The sequence below is a fragment of the Heptranchias perlo genome, chromosome 9 (genome assembly GCF_035084215.1).
Source record: "Heptranchias perlo isolate sHepPer1 chromosome 9, sHepPer1.hap1, whole genome shotgun sequence".
In the NCBI taxonomy this organism is placed as follows: Eukaryota; Metazoa; Chordata; class Chondrichthyes; order Hexanchiformes; family Hexanchidae; genus Heptranchias; species Heptranchias perlo.
Genome location: NC_090333.1, coordinates 43421468 through 43441497, shown reverse-complemented (window position 1 = coordinate 43441497; position 20030 = coordinate 43421468). Strand labels below are relative to the sequence as shown.

Sequence of the window (20030 nt, the reverse complement as noted above, 5' to 3'; positions counted from 1 at the left end):
TATACTTATTATTTATTCTTAATTTATATTAATCATCAAGTACAAAAGGTTCTTGACTGTAGTACACATTTTAAGTGGGATTTTTAGTGCGTCTGTAACACATTCAGGTTTGCAAAACCCAGGAATTCGAGGCAGTCATGTTTCATTTTAAAGTGCCCTAAGGCAGTGGTGATAAATGTTTGGAACTAATTTACTGCACTGAGAGGCTTGTCTGATCAAGCTGACATTCAAACTTCTTTTGATCAGCTTCAGGTGTACCTAGCCCTACTGCAGCACCAACAATAACATCTTTGTAAGATGATCTACAGAGAGGAGCTGCTCTCGACATGAATTGACTGACTCGCTTTATTGTGGTAGTGTCAAATAAAACTGTGTACTGACTGAAATAGCAGGGATTCAAAAGATGATAGAGCAACAATTGAGGAGCACTGGTCATGGGATTTTATTAATGAGATTCATGAGCAGTTCTTTAGATGTATTGTACTGTGATTTTACAGCTCTGTAAATTTATGTGCTCAAATATTTCTCAATGCTTTTTGTTTAGGGTATGAATACATGACCCATTGATGGTATATATGTGATGGATCGTTAGGAAACTCAACAGTTTTATATACAACCATGGCAAATAGCAGTGATTTTTTGCACTGCTGCATCTTCACACTTACACCCATTTATATTGTACAACTGCTTTTAGTGGAAGTGTAAGAATAAGATGTGGTTCCCTGTGTACAGACCTATTTACACCATGGAAACTTTTCAGAAATTGAGAGCAACATTTGAACAACTGTATACAGTAGTTGGTCACTTGTGACTTTAAAATAATTGTGCTGTCTTGGGGGAAAGTCAGGTCCGGCCAGCAGTGTTAAAATTGCAATGCTACCGACAGCTAGAATAATATAATAGGCAGACACCATCTCTAACAGCCAATTCATTTTGCCAGTGCGCTGTTTTGCTTCTGGGAGCAGGTAATTAAATCCCTTCGTGAAGTATTGTCCCTTATCTCTGGAAGCAGGCGGGCCACCTCGTTTAATTTGCAGCATGGGCCTCCAAAAGCCACATACTAGAATACCCTGAGTAATCATAACACAGCTTGATGCTGACACTGGATGCCAAAAGAAAGAAAGAACTTGCATGTATATACCATTCTCAGGATATGCCAAAGCACTTCACAACCAATGAAATACTTTTTAAATGTAGTCACTGTAGTAATGTAGGCAAACACAGCAGCCATTTTTCGCTCAGTTTTTACAATAGAAATGAAAATCAGAAGATATGTATAAAGGGTGGCTGATTCGCTATCACCCATTTTACACTATTGCCCCAAATCAAAATTACCCCCACTGTCTGACATGGCACATAGGATTGCATTTTCTGGCAGCATTAGCCCTCTACTTTCTGAAGGCAACATGGATTTAGTGCCAGATTGAAATTTTCAATACTAAAGTCATGCCAATACAATTCAGCCAACATACCGTGTTAGGTACAACATCACAGGCTAGAAAGGAGGGTTTATCTAATAGTGACTCTAAACATTGAAATAAAATTAGATTGCAGTTTTACCTGAAGATTTGCAACACCTCAATAATGTTTTGGCCGCTTAATTTTCTTTATGCATTTTGTGAATTGATTCATCAGGTCCCAAATCGTCATTGGAGATGTAGGGCACGATATTAGGAGGGAGGCCAAAGTGAGTATACTTACGCATTCTCCCACACTCCATCTTCCACATCACCTCCACCATCACAAAACTCCTTCTGCACTGCCACCACAACACTCTCGCATCACTCCTCACATCCACTCAACCATCATCCTCACCTTGCCTGCACGTACTCACTGCCCCAGTTCCTATTCGAACGCTACCACGCAACCCAATCCTCATACAATCTCATAGCTACGTCTCAAACGCACCCTCCCATGCATCTCCTTCACTGTCACCCTCACCCACACCAATGGATGCAGCGGGTCACAATGCAACCATCATTCAATCACGCCTCTCTGTGTTTTGCCTTGTTAGGAGAAGAGATGCCAGAATGCCTGGGAGAGGGCAAGGACCGGAGGGGGCCCGCCACACCAGGTGATCTTAACGGACGTGGAGCAGCAGGCATTGGAACTAAGCCCGACGCTGGAGTGCCTGTCCATGGCGGATGCCGAGACTGGGAGCACACAAGCGGCTGGTGACAGAAATCTAACACTCAGCACTCATGATAGTGAATGATCTTAACATCTCTTGGCACCTGCAGCATCTCAACATCTGTCCACATGCTTAATATTGCTTTCTGTTCTCTTGCAGGGCCATCTGCGACCGCCGTGACTGCGGAGGGCGATTCCTCAGAGGACCTGCCGGCCTCTGAGGGTCCATCGTCACATCTGAGCCATTCATCCACCACCACAGATACACACACCTCGGTGGGTCCCCGTCCTCACTTAGTTGGGCTTGCACATGGTGAGTCACCACGCACATGTGAGCACGAGCAGACCCTGGTGGCAGGGGCAGCCGTGGAGAGTCCGCGTCGGTGGGAGCACTCTTCTCCAGGCTCTGCTCAGCTGGACCCAGATGCTGAACCCTGGGGGCCAGCCATGAAAAGGAGAGTCATCGAGGGCCAGCAGCACATTTCCGAGGTACTGGAACAGGTGCCACACGCACACACTCCACAATCGCGCAGAGGATGGAGGAGTCCAACTCCTGCATGAGTGGAATGGTGGCACAGGTACAGGAGGGTATCTCCGAGATACTGTCACAGAAGGCATCTCTGAAATAGTGTCGCGGGTGGGTGCAGGAATGTCTGCAATGGAGGAAAGGCTAGCCTCCATCGAGCTTCAAGCACGGCTCAACAATGAGTCCATTCAGGCCCTGACAACGGCCGTTCGGATTCAGGGTGAGCAATATTCTGCCACCTTAAACAGGCTGACAGATACATTACAACTGGCCTTTCAAGGCTTCACACAAGTCCACCAAACTGTCGTCCAGCAGGGTGGAAGGAGTGATGTGGGCCTAGGCCAGGAGAGGGATGATGGTGAAAGGGGACATGGAAGTGGGGACACCACTCAAAGCGCTTCCACGTCTCACCCGTTGCGCCCCTCTCAACCAGTACCCGCGACCTCTACCACCTAGAAGGACAAGAGAAGCAGGTACATGGGAACAACACCACCTGCATGTTCCCCTCCAAGTCACACACCATCCCGACTTGGAAGTATATCGCCGTTCCTTCATCGTCGCTGGGTCAAAATCCTGGAACTCCCTTCCTAACAGCACTGTGGGAGAACCTCCACCACACAGACTGCAGCGGTTCAAGAAGGCGACTCACCACCACCTTCTCAAGGGCAATTAGGGATGGGCAATAATTGCCAGCCTCGCCATTGACGCCCACATCCCATGAACGAATAAAAAAAATGCTGCCTCCTCTCCAGGTGGCCGAGTCTGCCCCTGCACAGGTGCAGGTGGAGCAGTCTTTGGAGGGGCCCTCACGGGCACCAAAACACAGAGGGCGTCCGCGCAAAGCATCTCATCGGTCAGTACATGGACAAGAGCAACCTGCCACTACCTCTGCTGAAGCCACAGGGGTAGCACCACGTAGGGGTTCCTGTAAACGTAAGGCTAAGGTTTTGTGAGCACAAAGGGGATGCACAAGGGTGTATGACAGAATGTCATGTTTTTGATTTACTTTCGTTTGTTTTGCAAAGCACATTAAAATTTGTTATCACCACTACTGCCACGTCTTTGCAGATCTTGTCTGGTTTGTGCAATAATTCCCTTTCCTGAGGATCAGCATGAAGACCCACACCTGATGGCACCCATTGTATCACTGCAGAGTGGGTGTAGGTGTATTTGCAGGGCTCTTTTGTGCAGACGACTGAGAGACGCCGGTAATGTGCCCGGTGGCACCCTGGAAGGATCCGGAGGAGAAGTTGTTGAAGGCGGTGGTGACTTTGACAGCGACAGGTAAGAAGATGGTGCTCGGGCCAGCCGGGAGCAGCTCGGCATCAAGGATGCTGCAGATGTCCACGACTACACGTGGAGTGACTCTGAGCCTCCGTGTGCACTGCTCCTCAGAGAGGTCCAGAAAGCTGAGCCTCGGTCTGTAGACCGTGTGGCGAGGGTTTTTTTAAAATTCGTTCATGGGATGTGGACATCGCTGGCGAGGCCAGCATTTATTGCCCATGCCTAATTGCCCTTGAGAAGGTGGTGGTGAGCCGCCTTCTTGAACCGCTGCAGTCCGTGTGGTGAAGGTTCTCCCACAATGCTGTTAGGAAGGGAGTTCCAGGATTTTGACCCAGCGACGATAAAGGAACGGCGATGTATTTCCAAGTCGGGATGGTGTGTGACTTGGAGGAGAACGTGCAGGTGGTGTTGTTCCCATGTGCCTGCTGCCCTTGTCCTTCTAGATAGTAGAGGTCGCAGGTTTGGGAGGTACTGTCGAAGAAGCCTTGTCAAGTTGCTGCAGTGCATCCTGTGGATGGTACACACTGCAGCCACAGTGCGCCGGTGGTGAAGGGAGTGAATATTTAGGGTGGTGGATGGGATGCCAGTCAAGCAGGCTGCTTTGTCCTGGATGGTGTCGAGCTTCTTGAGTGTTGTTGGAGCTGCACTCATCCAGACGAGTGGAGAGTATTCCATCACACTCCTGACTTGTGCCTTGTATATGGTGGAAAGGCTTTGGGGAGTCAGGAGGTGAGTTACTCGCCACAGAATACCCAGCCTCTGACCAGCTCTCGTAGCCACAGTATTTATGTTGCTGGTCCAGTTAAGTTTCTGGTTAATGGTGACCCCCAGGATGTTGATGGTGGGGTATTCGGTGATGATAATGCCATTGAATGTCAAGGGGAGGTGGTTAGACTCTCTCTTGTTGGAGATGGTGATTGCCTGGCACTTATCTGGCACGAATCTTACTTGCCACTTATGAGCCCAAGCCTGGATGTTGTCCAGGTCTTGCTGCAAGCGGGCACAGACTGCTTCATTATCTGAGGGGTTGCGAGTGGAACTGAACACTGTGCAATTATCAGCGACAATCCCCATTTCTGACCTTATGATGGAGGGAAGGTCATTGATGAAGCAGCTGAAGATGGTTGGGCCTCGGACACTGCCCTGAGGAACTCCTGCAGCGATGTCCTGGGGCTGATATGATTGGCCTCCAACAAACACTACCGTCTTCCTTTGTGCTAGGTATGACTCCAGCCACTGGGGAGTTTTCCCCCTGATTCCCATTGACTTCAATTTTACTTGGGCTCCTTGGTGCCACACTTGGTCAAATGCTGCCTTGATGTCAAGGGCAGTCACTCTCACCTCACTTCTGGAATTCAGCTCTTTTGTCCACGTTTGGACCAAGGCTGTAATGAGGTCTGGAGCCGAGTGGTCCTGGCGGAACCCAAACTGAGCATCGGCGAGCAGGTTATTGGTGAGTACGTGCTGCTTGATAGCACTGTCGACGACAACTTCCATCACTTTGCTGATGATTGAGAGTGGACTGATGGGGCAGTAATTGGCCGGATTGGATTTGACCTGCTTTTTGTGGACAGGACATACCTGGGCAATTTTCCACATTGACGGGTAAATGCCAATGTTGTAGCTGTACTGGAACAGTTTGGCTAGAGGCGCGGCTAGTTCTGGAGGTTAGTGACGCATCTCTCTCTCTGGTTGCCCTCCCTCCTGCTGTGCAGATAGATGTGTCACAGCACTGTGTTGTGGAGCTCCACGTGTCAGAGGTGGACGGCGTGGCCGGTGAGGCTGGTGATGCTGTTCTTCCTCCGAGGAGGTCATGACTGCAGCTGTGGCGGCCCCCATCCGCCTGAGGAGGTCCGCAAGGTCGGTAAATGTGTCTGCACACCGGGGTTGAGGTTGCAAGTTGGTGAGTTTTAGTGTTAGGGGGAGGATGGTGGAGGCCAAACTTTGTCCAAAGTGACAGAGTGGCCTCCTGCAATGAGTGCGGGTCTCCCCCCCCCGCCTCCCCCACCACTTGTCAAATGGACCGTTGCAGCTCCCACAAGCTGGTGGCTGCAACACGTCTCTTTCAACTGGGAGTGTTTCCCCCAATACGGGAAGCACGCTCAGTTGACCTGAAAATCCCACCCCTCCTAAAGTGTCCTCCAAATCAGGTCTGCAAACGACCTGAACTATCAAATTAATTGATTTAAGTGGGATCCCGCCGGCTTTAATTGCTGGTGAGTGACCCACATGCGGGGGCTGCGCGCGCATCTAAGCGCATCACTGGGGAACCCGGAAGTGGGCAGGTTGGAGCTGGGCTCTGGACACGCCCCGGGATTCGAAGCCCCCCCCAACACGAAGGCACCCGCTCGGCCATCCTAAAATCAACCCCTTAGTTTATGTTCAAAAAATGGATGATACGTTACAAGCATATGATAGGTGTAAGTGCGGGTGAGAATGTTTGAATGTTACACTCTGAATAGGCTGGTTGCCATTTATGTTGTAGCACAAACCCTGAAGTCATACTGTGTAGAAGCTCAACTCTGAAGCTGTGGTTTTGAACTGAAACATCTCCGATGTCGATATAATGTGTATGTGTGGGCCCAGAGTGAAACTATACTCTGCCTCATCTATGCTGCTTAACTTCAGATGTCAGGGAATGCCAATGTAGTGATGTAGTGTCACTACACTGCTATCTGTTGTGACTGCATGCATGACTGAATTGCTGCCCCTAAGGTCTCTTGTAATCTAAGTACTGCAAATCCCAGCCCCTTCTTTCAGCAGTGAGCTGTACTAGAATCACAACGATTACTAGTGTTATTTTGGTTATCACCGCTTTGGATATAAAATCTACCCAGCATGAAGGGGTGCAGCAACCTCCATATGATTTGGGTCAAACACTCCCTGCTACAGCACCATGTCTGCTAACACTATGCCACTAGGGCAGTTACTGAATTTTCTTTCTCTTTAAGTGTAAGAGTACCTCCTCAAAGTTTTCCCTTCTCTCCTTCCTTTTGTAATGGTCTCCTGTGCTACAAATCAACTGCAGCTGAAAGGGTGAACCTGAGGCCTTCAGCATTGCTACTGTGTTATTGCCCAGTGGGGCTTGAGGTGGACAGGGGTATAAGAAAAGCACGAAACAAGCTTTCTTCATCATTGTAAACCTTGTGGTAATTCTGCTTCTAATCTTTAGTCCCTATGGGGAAATAATTGGCTACAAATTTGGTGCCTTCTTGCATGTATGTATATCTGCATGTGTTTAAAGGAGAGAAAAATGAACAAGGAGTGGGGAGTGGAAGTGAATAAGAAAGAATAAAAATGAATGAGTGAAGTAGGGTAGGAGAGAAGCTGAATGAAAGAGGAAAAAGAAAAGCAAAGAGAAAGGAGAGAAAAGTAAAAGCAAAAGAGAGAAGTAGAAGTGTTAGAATTGAATGTATCTTCTTAAAACTGAAGTAACAGGAAATTTAAATCATAGCATAGAATCTCACACAAAACAGCAGTAATAAGAACATAAGAACATAAGAAATAGGAGCAGGAGTAGGCCAATCGGCCCCTCGAGCCTGCTCCGCCATTTAATAAGATCATGGCTGATCTGATCCTAACCTCAAATCTAAATTCATGTCCAATTTCCTGCCCGCTCCCCGTAACCCCTAATTCCCTTTACTTCTAGGAAACTGTCTATTTCTGTTTTAAATTTATTTAATGATGTAGCTTCCACAGCTTCCTGGGGCAGCAAATTCCACAGACCTACCACCCTCTGAGTGAAGAAGTTTCTCCTCATCTCAGTTTTGAAAGAGCAGCCCCTTATTCTAAGATTATGCCCCCTAGTTCTAGTTTCACCCATCCTTGGGAACATCCTTACCGCATCCACCCGATCAAGCCCCTTCACAATCTTATATGTTTCAATAAGATCGCCTCTCATTCTTCTGAACTCCAATGAGTCGAGTCCCAAACTACTCAACCTCTCCTCATATGTCCACCCCCTCATCCCCGGGATTAACCGAGTGAACCTTCTTTGTACTGCCTCGAGAGCAAGTATGTCTTTTCTTAAGTATGGAGACCAAAACTGTATGCAGTATTCCAGGTGCGGTCTCACCAATACCCTATACAACTGCAGCAATACCTCCCTGTTTTTATATTCTATCCCCCTAGCAATAAAAGCCAACATTCCGTTGGCCTTCTTGATCACCTGCTGCACCTGCATACTAACTTTTTGATTTTCTTGCACTAGGACCCCCAGATCCCTTTGTACTGCAGTACTTTCCAGTTTCTCGCCATTAAGATAATAACTTGCTCTCCGATTTTCGGAATAGCAAGGCAAAGCAGCACCTCCTTCCCCCACTTCACCGAACTCCCACATTTACCGAACTCTCAGCACACTGTGTATCCGCACACCGTGCAGTTCGCACTAACAGGCCCCTGTATTTCTACAGTTGAGACTCAGATGAGTCAGGCCTGCCCCACCTTCAAGTACCAGTTGAATCTAGCTAACCAGTTAACTTGCTACAGCAGCTCTTTGCTGAAGCCTGACAGAAACTTAAAAATTTAAACTTTTAAATTGTCCTTAAACAGTTGTAAAATCTGTTGTAAAATCTGAAATTACTTTTATTGAGTGAACATTTAAAAATATAATCAGTTCAAGCCCCCACTGACAGTCCTGTTCACCCAGTTCCCAGTCTAACTCATCACCAGCTGCTTAATCCAGGTCTTCTTAAAATGAGCTTTCGCAATGAGACATAAATGCAGGAGGCTGATTCCCCTTTCTCACAGTTTGAGAACTACTGCTGTACACAAACTGGTAGTGATCTGATGGCGTCAAATATATGTGTGTCAACCAGTAGCATGTCATAATCATGATGAGGTTATAAAAATTGCTGCACTTATGCTGCCACAATCAAAATGGTGGACTTGGCTGTGTCAGGTTACAACCTCTGTGGTGTTTAATAGTTTGTTCAGAAGCACCAACTTGTGTGAAAATCTGGAGCTGATTCAAATTTCCCACATTCGGAAGAGCCATCCCATCAGTTACTACGACTGCTCGGAATGTGGTAAATTCAAATCAGCTGATTTTAATACTCACACACGCTGCTCTGAGTTCTGCTCTCCCCAGTGCTGCCACTGCACTCTGCCTGCTCTCTGACTCCAAGGCCAGCCATCAATTTATCAATATTGTAGATAATCCATAGAGTAGTGCACTGCTGAGGGAATTAAATCCCTTCATATTTTGAGCCATTAATATAAAGTTAAAAAGTTATAACCATAAGAAATAGTTTATATTTTCAGAAAACAATTCCCATCACATTTTAAAGTATGCAAGGAATAGTGCATTGCTTCAGTGTGAATTTATGATAAGAGGACAATATTGGGATTAACGTGCCTGACACAAGATGACATTGAACACTATATAAAATGATACCTTGTATCCTCAATGTCATCCCATGTTTCAATTCTAAAGTACAGCACCCTATTCATGGAATTGAAGCTGAAATATGTTGAATTTATATTTAATAGTATCCCTGCTCTGACCATCAGTGATCTTCCTTCTGTTATTTTCTGATATTTCAGATGAAGTTGATGCCTAATTTTTATCTTTCCAACAAAAACGAAGGGAGCTTGACTGGAAAAAAAACAATGGTTGGTGAAACTATTGTTGAGCAATTTCACTCAAACATTAAACTAGGGGCCAAAGTATTCTCCGCGAACCTGCCTGAAATCTGGTGGTATTGCCTTTGGAAATAAAAGTAAAAATTGAGTGATGAGGTCAAGTGCCACTTCATTGCCCGTCCATGATTTCCCCCTCCCACCCTGCTGGGATCTCATCTGACTGCTACTTCCCCACTCAACGCATGCAAATGGTGGCAGAGTCGGCAGGGCCAGCTTCCCAGTGGAGTTCCGTCCCGTCTATCCCACTTACTACCGCTTCCCGGGACCACTAGATGGAAGGTGTCATTAAACCTTGGGAAGCAGTGATAATGGTCTTGAGGTCAGGGGATGGAGGGAGAGGGCCTTGTGGAGGCCTCCTCTCCGTCCAATTCAGCCGCTGCCGAGGCCTTCATTGGGACCCACAATGCAGTCTTTGGGGTGTTTCTCTCCATTAAAGTTGCTCATCGCCTCTTCTGGTATTGCAGCGGTCACCGCTGCAGTGCTGTTAGGATCCCTTTTGCAATATTGGGCTCCCTCTTGGTGGCAGGAATCCTGCAAGAACCCACCGTGAATTGGAAATTAGTATTTACCTAGGGAAATAGGTTGGGCAGTTTTGAAAGGGTGGGTGGACATGTAGTCCTGCTGAAACTCTGCTCCAAACAACAGGATCCAGCCTTAGAACTCCTTACTTTGTTCAGTTTTCGCATCCTCTTGTAATCAGCAGGCTTTTAAAATCCAAGATAGGCATCGCCCAAACACTAGTTCTTGAAATACTTCATTTTCCTTTGCTATTACTTTTAGCATTGTCGGCATCCTGAGCTTTGAGTCTTGGCCCTTCACCTAAGCTTTTCAATTGAAAAAAAATTGGCTTCTTTTTGTAAGCAGGTGGATAGAAAGAACTACAACAAGAACAACATGCATTTATATAGCACATTTAACGTAGTAACGTGTCTCAAGGCACTTCACAGGAGCATTTTCAAACAAAATTTGACATGGAGCCATATAAGGTGGTATTAGGACAGGTGACCAAAAACTTGGTCAAAAAAGTAGGTTTTAAGGAGCGTCTCAAAGGAGGAAAGAGAGATAGAAAGGCGGAGAGGTTTACGGAGAGAATTTCAGAGTTTCGGGCCTGGGAACCTGAAGGCTCGGCCACCAATGGTGGAGTGATTAAAATTGGGGTTGCGCAAGTGGCAAGAATTGGAGGAGTGCAGAAATGTCGGAGGGTTGTCGGGCTGGAGGAGGTTACAGAGATAAGGAAGGGCGAGGCCACGAAGGGATTTGAAAACAAGGATGAGAATTTTAAAATCGAGGCGTTCCCGGCCGGGACCCAATGTAGGTCTGCGAGTACAGGGGTAATGGGTGAATGGAACTTGGTGCGAGTTAGAATCAGAGTTTTGGATGAACTCAAGCTTATGGAGAGTAGAAGATGGGAGGCCAGCCAAGAGAGCATTGGAATAGTTGAGTCCAGAGGTAACAAAGGCATGAACAACTACCACTGTCAGAGCTAAGCAGTTTGGTCTCCAGTTTCAAAGAACCTGTTGCTTTTTCAGTTTTGTGGTGATTCATTCTTTGGCTTTGATGCTCTGTCTCATTAGAGTAACTAACGGTTGTCTATATTTTCAGATAAATCTAGATCCTGTAATGCTGAATTCCAAACAAGTACTGACACAAAGCCAGGATCTCAATGTTCATCTGTAACTGCTATGTCCATCTGTTTTACATATGGATGAGAAATTTGAAAGAATCACAGAGAAAGTCAAAATGCTCAGTTGCGCTCCCCATGAGTGTCAAGAAATTGTTAATAGTGGAAGATGAGTTAAGTTATCTTCTTACTGCATGTTGAAAACCAAAATATTAGTTGATTTTTTGAGTAAGAGAGTCTCATTCCCTTTCTTTGTCTAAGGGAAAGAGACTCTCTTACTCAAAAGTAAGTAATAGAACTGTAGTGGATACTTTGCTGGCCTTGACATAACCAAGCAAATTGGCCCAGAATTTGCTGCAAAAATAACGGAGAGTTCACGCCGCTTTTAATGCATAAAAATCCGGCAATTTGTGGTGAGTAAGCGATATGCAAGAAATACATATTACTGGACGAATTGCGCCAATTCCGCTGTTAGCTTCACAAAAACCGGAGCTCGCCGTCAAACTCCCCATGAGTGTCAAGAAATTGCTGCACTTGCGCTGTAAAAATGAATTAAACCCGCTGCAGAAAGTTAGGGCTTCTATTTCACGGAGTAAGGGTCCTGTTAATAGGGTAATTTATGTTTCCAATGGCCTTCCACTTTGCAACCAGTTAGCAATTAATGATAATTGTTCTGCCACATAAAGCACGCAACCGGGGTGCATGTTAAACTGGGGAAATTATAAAAGGAAGTAAATCCTTCACAGAGAAAAAAAAATGCATTAGGGAATACAACCAAATGATAGAACTGAAAGGAAACAAAGAGAGCACATGTTGGAAAGTGCTTTATTGGATGCGAATGTCACTGAGTGAAAATATGCAGGCTCGTAACTGGCTGGAAAAGCAAGAAATGTTTCTGATCAGCAAAGAGGAAGATAATCAAATTTAATTTGTTGTGAATTGATATAAAATATATAACTTTTGCGTGTAAACAGCAGTTGCTTTTGGTTCCTGAATTTCATGAATTAAAAAACAATCTGAGCAGGAGGCTGTCTTATTTATATGTTTATGTGTCATGGTCCATGGGCAAAAAAACTTAGAACTACACATTTTCCTGCATGTAATTCAGTGATATTTTAATAAATTTTGTTTAAATAATCAGATGTCCGAGCTGCCACTTCAGAGCTTTGCTAACCATTCAGATCCTTAAAAATCATTGGTTAAGGAGATAGATTATTGGTCCCGTCGTTCACCAAGGTCCCAGATGCTCCGTTATCAATTCGCACTTCCAGCAATTTGCGGCGTAAAATTAATTGGAGCTGAAGGGTGAGGAAACAATCAACTTACGGTGCTCGCTGCGAGATGCCCGCTCCAGCAAATTCTGGGCCATTGTTATGAGAGTTACTGTGATTATCTGGATCCACACTAGGCAGAACATGAAGGTAAATGACATCTGAAACTGCACAGTGGGCTTAACATAAGCCTAAACTGACCAGCACAAGAGAATGCACATATCTGCTCTAAAATTATCAAGCAAAAAAGCAAGTAAAGAAAAAGAATATAAATCAGTTTACATAAACAAACAGTTGAGACAGCTGCTGGTGTCAAGAAAGAGGCTGGGGCTTGGAAACTGAGAGACAAAAAACAATGTATATCATGGGGGAGGGTTTGTGAGAGGTTGCAAACTGCAGAATTTCAAAATCCAAACTTCTGATGTGGCTACATGGATTTTAGCCCTGTTTATACCATAAAAAACATTTAGACTTGCAGAATAGCTTTTTTTAATGTAGAGAAAAGCAGTTAGGTCACAGAGTTGAGAATTCTCTGATTTACCCCTGTTCCAGACTTCTGAATGTGTAGGTTTTCTATGAGTAAGTTTCACCTACAAGGAACATATGGTTGTTTCATGTATGGAATAAAATTGTTTCTTATGCTGTTATGTCAGTATGCAACTCTGGGTACAATTTACAATATCTGAACAAATACTATAAAGTCACAGTAGTGTATAATGAGAAAGTTATTAAAAAAACTCCGTTTTATTAGAACTGACATAAAGCCAAAGGATGAAACCCAACCAATTTTAACTCAAAAAATTGAACTATGTTTCCAAAATGAAAGATTCAGATGGTGGATTGTTTTCTATCTTGTGCTGTATTTCCAAAATGAAAAGTAAGTTTTAAAAACAATTCAAAAAAAAATCAGAAAGTTGACTTTGAAACTGTTGCAAGTGTTGAATATATTCAAGATTGAAATTGATAGATTTTTGGACACTATGGGAATCAAGGGATATAGGAGAGGACAGGAAAGTGAAGTTGAGGTAGAAGATCAGCCATGATCTGATTGAATGGCAGAGCAGACTCGAGGGGCCCTATGGCCTACTTCGGCTCCTATTTCTTATGTTCTGAGGTCCATACTGGGGGATAAATATGCAATTTTTTCATTATCATTGATATGCTCAAATTGGCTGATGTTTGTTTCTTTCCAGAAATTTATGATTTGCGACTTAGAAATCCCTAGATATAGTGGCCCTTCAATTGTGCAGAAACCTTGGGGCCGATTTTAATACTTGGCGCAAAATGGACAGTTGGCAGGCAAAAATAAAAGATGGAAATACTTTCGGGCTATTTTTGAGCAGCCTCAAGCGGTCCCATTAAGCATCACTAGTTAGGTTGTTCAACGTCGATACATATAGGCAGACATTCGAACCATTTGTACCTCAAAATTGTAATGTACATCGTAGGACCTTGATATGCACACCAAAAGCAGCCTCCCCCTTGAAACAGGCAGATACGCATCTAAAGACCCAACCAAAATGATGGCAGCTGGACCACCAGTGTAAATGGAGTGGTAAGTGATCTAATGCCATTTTAAAGGCTGTTACCACCCTATTTTCCCTAGGCGGCCCATTTGTATTTAATTATAACATATATGAAAAATATATGGTGGGGAACAGAGGGGAGATTGGGGCCGGGGATCGATGGTCTGGCTTGGAGCAGCGATCGGGTCCTTTAATGTGGGGTCGGGAGGAGCACTCCTTTTACTTTTGGTAATAATTTCCCTGGAGAGGGTGTTCATTCCAGGAATGAAATGTATAAATTGAGGTTTAATCAGAGTTGTACAGAACCAATCTACGTCAGTCTGATATTAAAGAGAGTAATTGATAACTAATTTCTGAATTATGTCGTATGTTGGTGATAAACTTCACAAACAAAATAGAACTAAATACAAGATCAACGTTCGTGTTCTCTGAACTTTACAGTATACATCTTTAACAAGAAATCTGTCTGTTACTCCATTTTCCCCAAAATGGATTACCACTGAAACTATTCTCTCATTAGTTTTCAGGGAACACAGAGTGATTTGGTTTGCCTATTTTTATGCTTGTTGCTGTCAACGCTACTCAATAATCACCTGACAGGAAGTGCACTTCCGTGGCCTGTGACTGATTTTATTGCATTTTCCTCCCCTGGAAATAGGAGCTTCCCTGTTCTTGCAATATGCTCCGTCTAACAGTTTAACCAACAGTTAATGAAAGTCACCAATTAGGAACTCTTGACTTCAACAGTTGAGCCTGGGATTGGAACTCAGACTCTTTTGAATGAGTTGATGGTTTTTCTAATGTGGCTACCAGGAAGTTGGTTAACAATAACCAACATCAGAGAGCAAAATCTTTTAGAAAATATTTTAACTGAGTTAGGTCCTATAAATTTGGCTTAAGACAGTTATAGCTGAAGAAATGGCTGTAATGCTTCTCTTAGCACAATCCATTTTTGCAGCAACTTTGCTAAATAGGTATTTGCTACTATGAAAAATGCTTGATAGAAGAATCCAAAATGGCAGCTCCAACAGTTGTTAGAGAGAACATAGAATTTTTTTTTAACTATTACAGGATGTGAAAAATGTTTGAACACATTGTTTGTGCAGATTTTGGACATCTAGCACTAAAAATGTACTGATTTTAATTACAAATTTCAGTGATTTGGACTATGGTGTGTCAATACTATAATTAAACACTAAAAAGTTCACCACCTTGTGGCTTATGATCCTTTCGGTAATGAATTATTTTCAGTAGTTTCCAGCTAACTCCATATAAATGACAGTGTAGCCAATATGTACGCACATCATAGTTTTACTAATTTGATATGACTAGAGGGATACCTACATTGGACAGTAGACTAAAACAATGATTCTGGAATGGACCTAATCATTGCTTGAACTAAAGTTTCAATCTAACCCAGAAACGTGATGGAGATCTCATCGTACAAATGGCTGAGAGACAAGCTCTGGTTAACTTTATTCTACTTCTTATTGGGTATGACTTTTCAAAGAAAATTGGCATCACTAAGCCAACCTCTATAACATGGCTGGTGTGAAGTAAATACTGACCAAATAATAAATTAATAATAATGGTGTCATTTACATGGTGTATCATCAAGCTGAAATGTCTCAAAGTGCTTTACAAATAATGAACCACTTATGAAATATTGTTATATAGGCAAAAGCAGCAGTGTTTCTGCACGAGCAACGTCCTATAAACAACAATGAGATAAATGACCAGTTAATCTGTTTTTTATTCTATTGTTTGAGGGTGGAATGTTGGTCACCTTGTTCTTCTTTAATTGTGGTATGATGATCTCCCAGCTGTTCTTTGTGCAGTGTTATGGGGCCTTTAATTTCCTGTTGAATTACTGGAACAGGCAGTTTGGACTTTGGTTTAATATCTCATCCAAAAGAAGGTGGGGTAGATTTTAACCTTTGGGTGGCTAACCAGCCACCGGATGGTTGGGCCTGCCGAGGGACCCGAGCCAATTTGAGACTCTGGTCTTGTGAACATAACCCAGGCGAGCTACATGCCCAGAATAAGCGTCCCGCTGCAGCTCACTGATTAACCAGTGGTGGAATTCCAGTCAGCTCCTCTTGGCCCCATAAAAATGAAACCAAAAAAGATTTGAGACCATTTTTTGAAATTGTCATCTGAGATAAATGGTTGGAGCCTGCGTGGTGCATGGTCTGCCGATTTGTCCTTCAAAATTACAGGCGGGTCCTCTGTACATCAAAAGCTACAAACTAAAGCTATTGTTACAAACAGGCGGTGCCCCGACCACCCATTGGAAAGCCCCTTCCACGATGGCAGCAGGCGGAGCATGAGTCTAAACGGGGATGAGTGATCCGACATAGTTTTCGAGCCACGAGCACTCCGTTTACACCGGGTGGGCTAACTTAAAATCAGGCCCGTTATCTTTAACAATGTAATGCACTCTCAATAATGCACTTAAGTGTCAGCTTACATTTTGCACTCAAGTCTTGATATGGGTCTCAAACCCACACTGTTTGATTCAGAGATGAGAGCTCTATCTACAAACCATGCTGACAAAATGTTACATGGAGTGGTGGAATATTTTTATAAGATTGGGGTTAAGATTTAGTTTAAATGTGAACTAGCATTACTGATCGTGTAATGTTTAATGAGACCATAGGGAAACAAAAGACATCAGGTAATGTTTTTCTATCCAAAACATTTGGCACCAGGCAATCACGCTGTTAATTGGGGCATTCCTTTGGAGGTAGCTTTTCTCAAGTACTAATTAAATTCCAGTTTATTTAAATGACAACTAATGGCATCATCAATTTATCAAATTAGACATTTGTATTTCCTGTCTCAAATAACAGCCTTAAATCTAAATTTGCTCTTAAAAACAACAGATTCCACCACATGAGGTTAGATATCATAATATGGCCCCAGCAAATGATACTCTATTCTTGATAATATAATTTATCTTTCATTGTTTATTTTTATCCCTAGATCAGTAAAAATCCCATATTTGTGCCTGGTGTTTGGGGACCCTATTACTCTGCCATGGTACCTGATTTATGGCTAAATGAAGGTGGACAGAGTGCTACAGGGAAACTGGTAAGAAAGGTCCAAATACTGTAGTCCAGGAGCCTGGTGAGAAGGAGTCAAATTCTTTATTTTGGGAATGACAGAATACCAGAAGCACAAAGGAGAGAATACAACAATATTTTCAGATTGATAGCACACTGTGGAAAGTCAAATCTTTCAATCTTCTATTACTTTTTTGAACTTGATGCAAAAACACCGCCACAGTTCAAAAGACAGTGAGCCAGAATTTGCTGCCAAAATAACAGCAAGGCTAATGGCGCTTCTGGCAAGGAGCAGATGTGCGATTAAATGAGAATATCCAAAAGTTGCTGTCCAAGTTGTGCCACTCAGCCTTTCAGCGTGAAAACGGAAACTTGCCCTTAGCCTCCCTGTTTTTCTTTTAGGAACTTGCCATATTTGCCCATTAATTGCCCAGTAAACTCACCACAGAAAGTTGAATCTAGTCATTACAAGCGTAAGTACCTGTTTGATGACGTGATAAGTGTTAATGACTGCCAATCAACCTCTCTGGCATGAAAATGAATTATTACAAGTTTGGAGTCTCATTCCTTCAGGTTTTTTGAATTTTTCGGGGAGATTTTAAAAATGTCAAATTTTAACTTTCAAATTTTTTTCTTGCTTTTCCTTTCTGTCTCTTTTTCCTCTCTCTCAATCGAATCTTTCTTTCCCTCTCTTTATTTCTCTTTCTGTACCTGATTTGACATTGAATTCACCCCCTTTAATTCACCTGCCTTCTCAGTCCTTCCTGTGTTTATTTCCCAATACTTAAATCTGATTGGTTAAGGAGATAAGCTGTTGGTTGCCCTGTTTACTCAGGTCCCAGATGCTCTGTTTCGCTGTGCCGTTACTAGCTCGCACTTTCAGCAACTTTGTGGATAAAAATGTTTTGAGCTGAAGGGTGCAGGGTTAAGTCTAACTAATGGCAGATGCCGTTAGATGCCCTGCTACAGAAAATTCCGGCCCATAACAGCTCTTGTCCATTTACATACACTTAATTTGCTAAAATTTCCAAATTAAACCAGTACAACACTATCTTTCCATATCACAGTTTTTCTGTTTGTTCTATTGTGTAACATTGTAATTGCATTGCAAAACTTACTCACCATTACACACCCATGAGAGTTGGTTAGAAACACTTGAAGTCATATTTTGAAGCAATTGTATGAAATGGTTTGCCAAACACAGCAGTTTATACACATTTTATGACAATTAGAATAAAAAAGGTTTAAAGAAAAACTTGCATTGGTATGGCACTTAATGAATTACTTTTAAGTGTTGCTATTTAGGCCAATGTGGCAGCTATTATAGCACACAGTAAGGTCACACAAACAGCAAGTTAGATAAATAACCAATTAAACTGATTTGGTAGTATTGGTTAAGGGAGAAATGTTGGTCAGGATAATTCCCTGACCTTCCAATAATGCCATGGGATCTTTTATGTCCACCAGAATAGGTGGACAGAACTTTGGTTTAATGTCTCATCTGAAAGACAGCACCTTAGTGCAATCCAGCACTCCTTCAGTATTGCACTAAAGTGTCACCCTAGGTTATGCGCTTAAGTCTTATGGGCTTGAACTCACAACCTTCTGATTCAGAGGCAAGAGTATTACCATAGAGTCAAATGGACACTTTTATATTGGTTGAGGAAGCAGTATTGCCATGACATTGGGAGAACTCCCTGCTCTTCTTCCACTTGAATCAGCAAATAAGACCACAAGTACTATATGAGAGTGTCAGCCTAAATTATATGCTCAAGATGTGGATAAAAGCTTGGATCAGAAGCAAGAGCGCTACCAACTGAGCCGCACTAACTCTGGTTTTGCTAGACTGGAACTACATCGAGCTACATCAAATCTACAGCACAGAAACAGGCCATTCGGCCCAACTGGCCTTTGACCTGGGTCAAAATCCTGAAACTCCCTACCTAACAGCACTGTGGGAGAACCTTCACCACATGAACTGCAGCGGTTCAAGAAGGCGGCTCACCACCACCTTCTCAAGGGCAGTTAGGGATGGGCAATAAATGCTGGCCTTGCCAGAGACACCCACATCCCATGAACAAATAAAAAACAAAGTGATCTGTGCTGGCATTTATCCTCCACACGAGCCTCTTCCCTCCCTACTTCATCTAACCCTATCAGCATGCCCTTCTATTCCTTTCTACCTCGTGTGTTTATCTAGCTTCCCCTTAAATGCATCTATGCTATTTACCTCAGCTACTTCTTGTGGTAGCACGTTCTACATACTTATCACTCTGTAAGTGCTATATTACTTGTCATTTCTGGAACAATATGAATCATTTTGGTCACTACTGAAACAAGAAGAACATGAAGATCGACTATTATAGCAATGTAAATCCTTCAAAACACACACTCAAAATATTCATTTCACTCCACACACCCCTCATTTGTGCTCATGTTGAAAATAACCGTAATTTTCAGTTTCAAACCTGGTTTACTTAATTATTTTATTTTTTAAAAGGTTGTTAAAAGGTCCTAAGATTCAAGCATTCAACCCTGGGAAAGATTTGGCCTATGTGTAAAAAAATTATAAACTCATTCTTTATAAACAAGTTTTAGACATTGTTACACATAGCGCACAAAAGAATTCTTCCTCCACCCCGGTCACAATTTCCGGTACCACCCAATAATTTTATACTGAGAAAATAATAGTGGGAAGATTGACATTTTGAAAGTGCGTATAAATATTTGAACTTTACAAATCTCACTTACTCTGAAGACTAACAGGCCTGGTACAATGTGTTTCTTTGTTTTAGATAGACCACGTCATTAAAGGCCATGCTGCATTCCCAGAGCTAGAGTCCAATGCCAAAGCTAGGTCTGTCTGTTTCTTATAGCCTGGAGGTGATTCTTAATCAGTGCTTACCTTGCCTTTTTTGTTAAGATTATCGGAATGAGCGATAATTTGATTTGGATGAATGGATG

General features: G+C 43.1%; 1 protein-coding gene across 1 annotated transcript in view; it reads left to right on the top strand.

Moving 5' to 3' along the window:
• The window catches only part of fggy (FGGY carbohydrate kinase domain containing), a 274702-nt gene that overhangs the window by 163780 nt on the left and 90892 nt on the right, over positions 1–20030 (top strand). Inside the window, exons 9-10 of the mRNA XM_067990291.1 lie at positions 16987–17094; positions 19862–19923. Coding sequence (XP_067846392.1) covers positions 16987–17094; positions 19862–19923 — 170 coding nt within the window. The remainder of the gene's footprint in view (positions 1–16986; positions 17095–19861; positions 19924–20030) is intronic.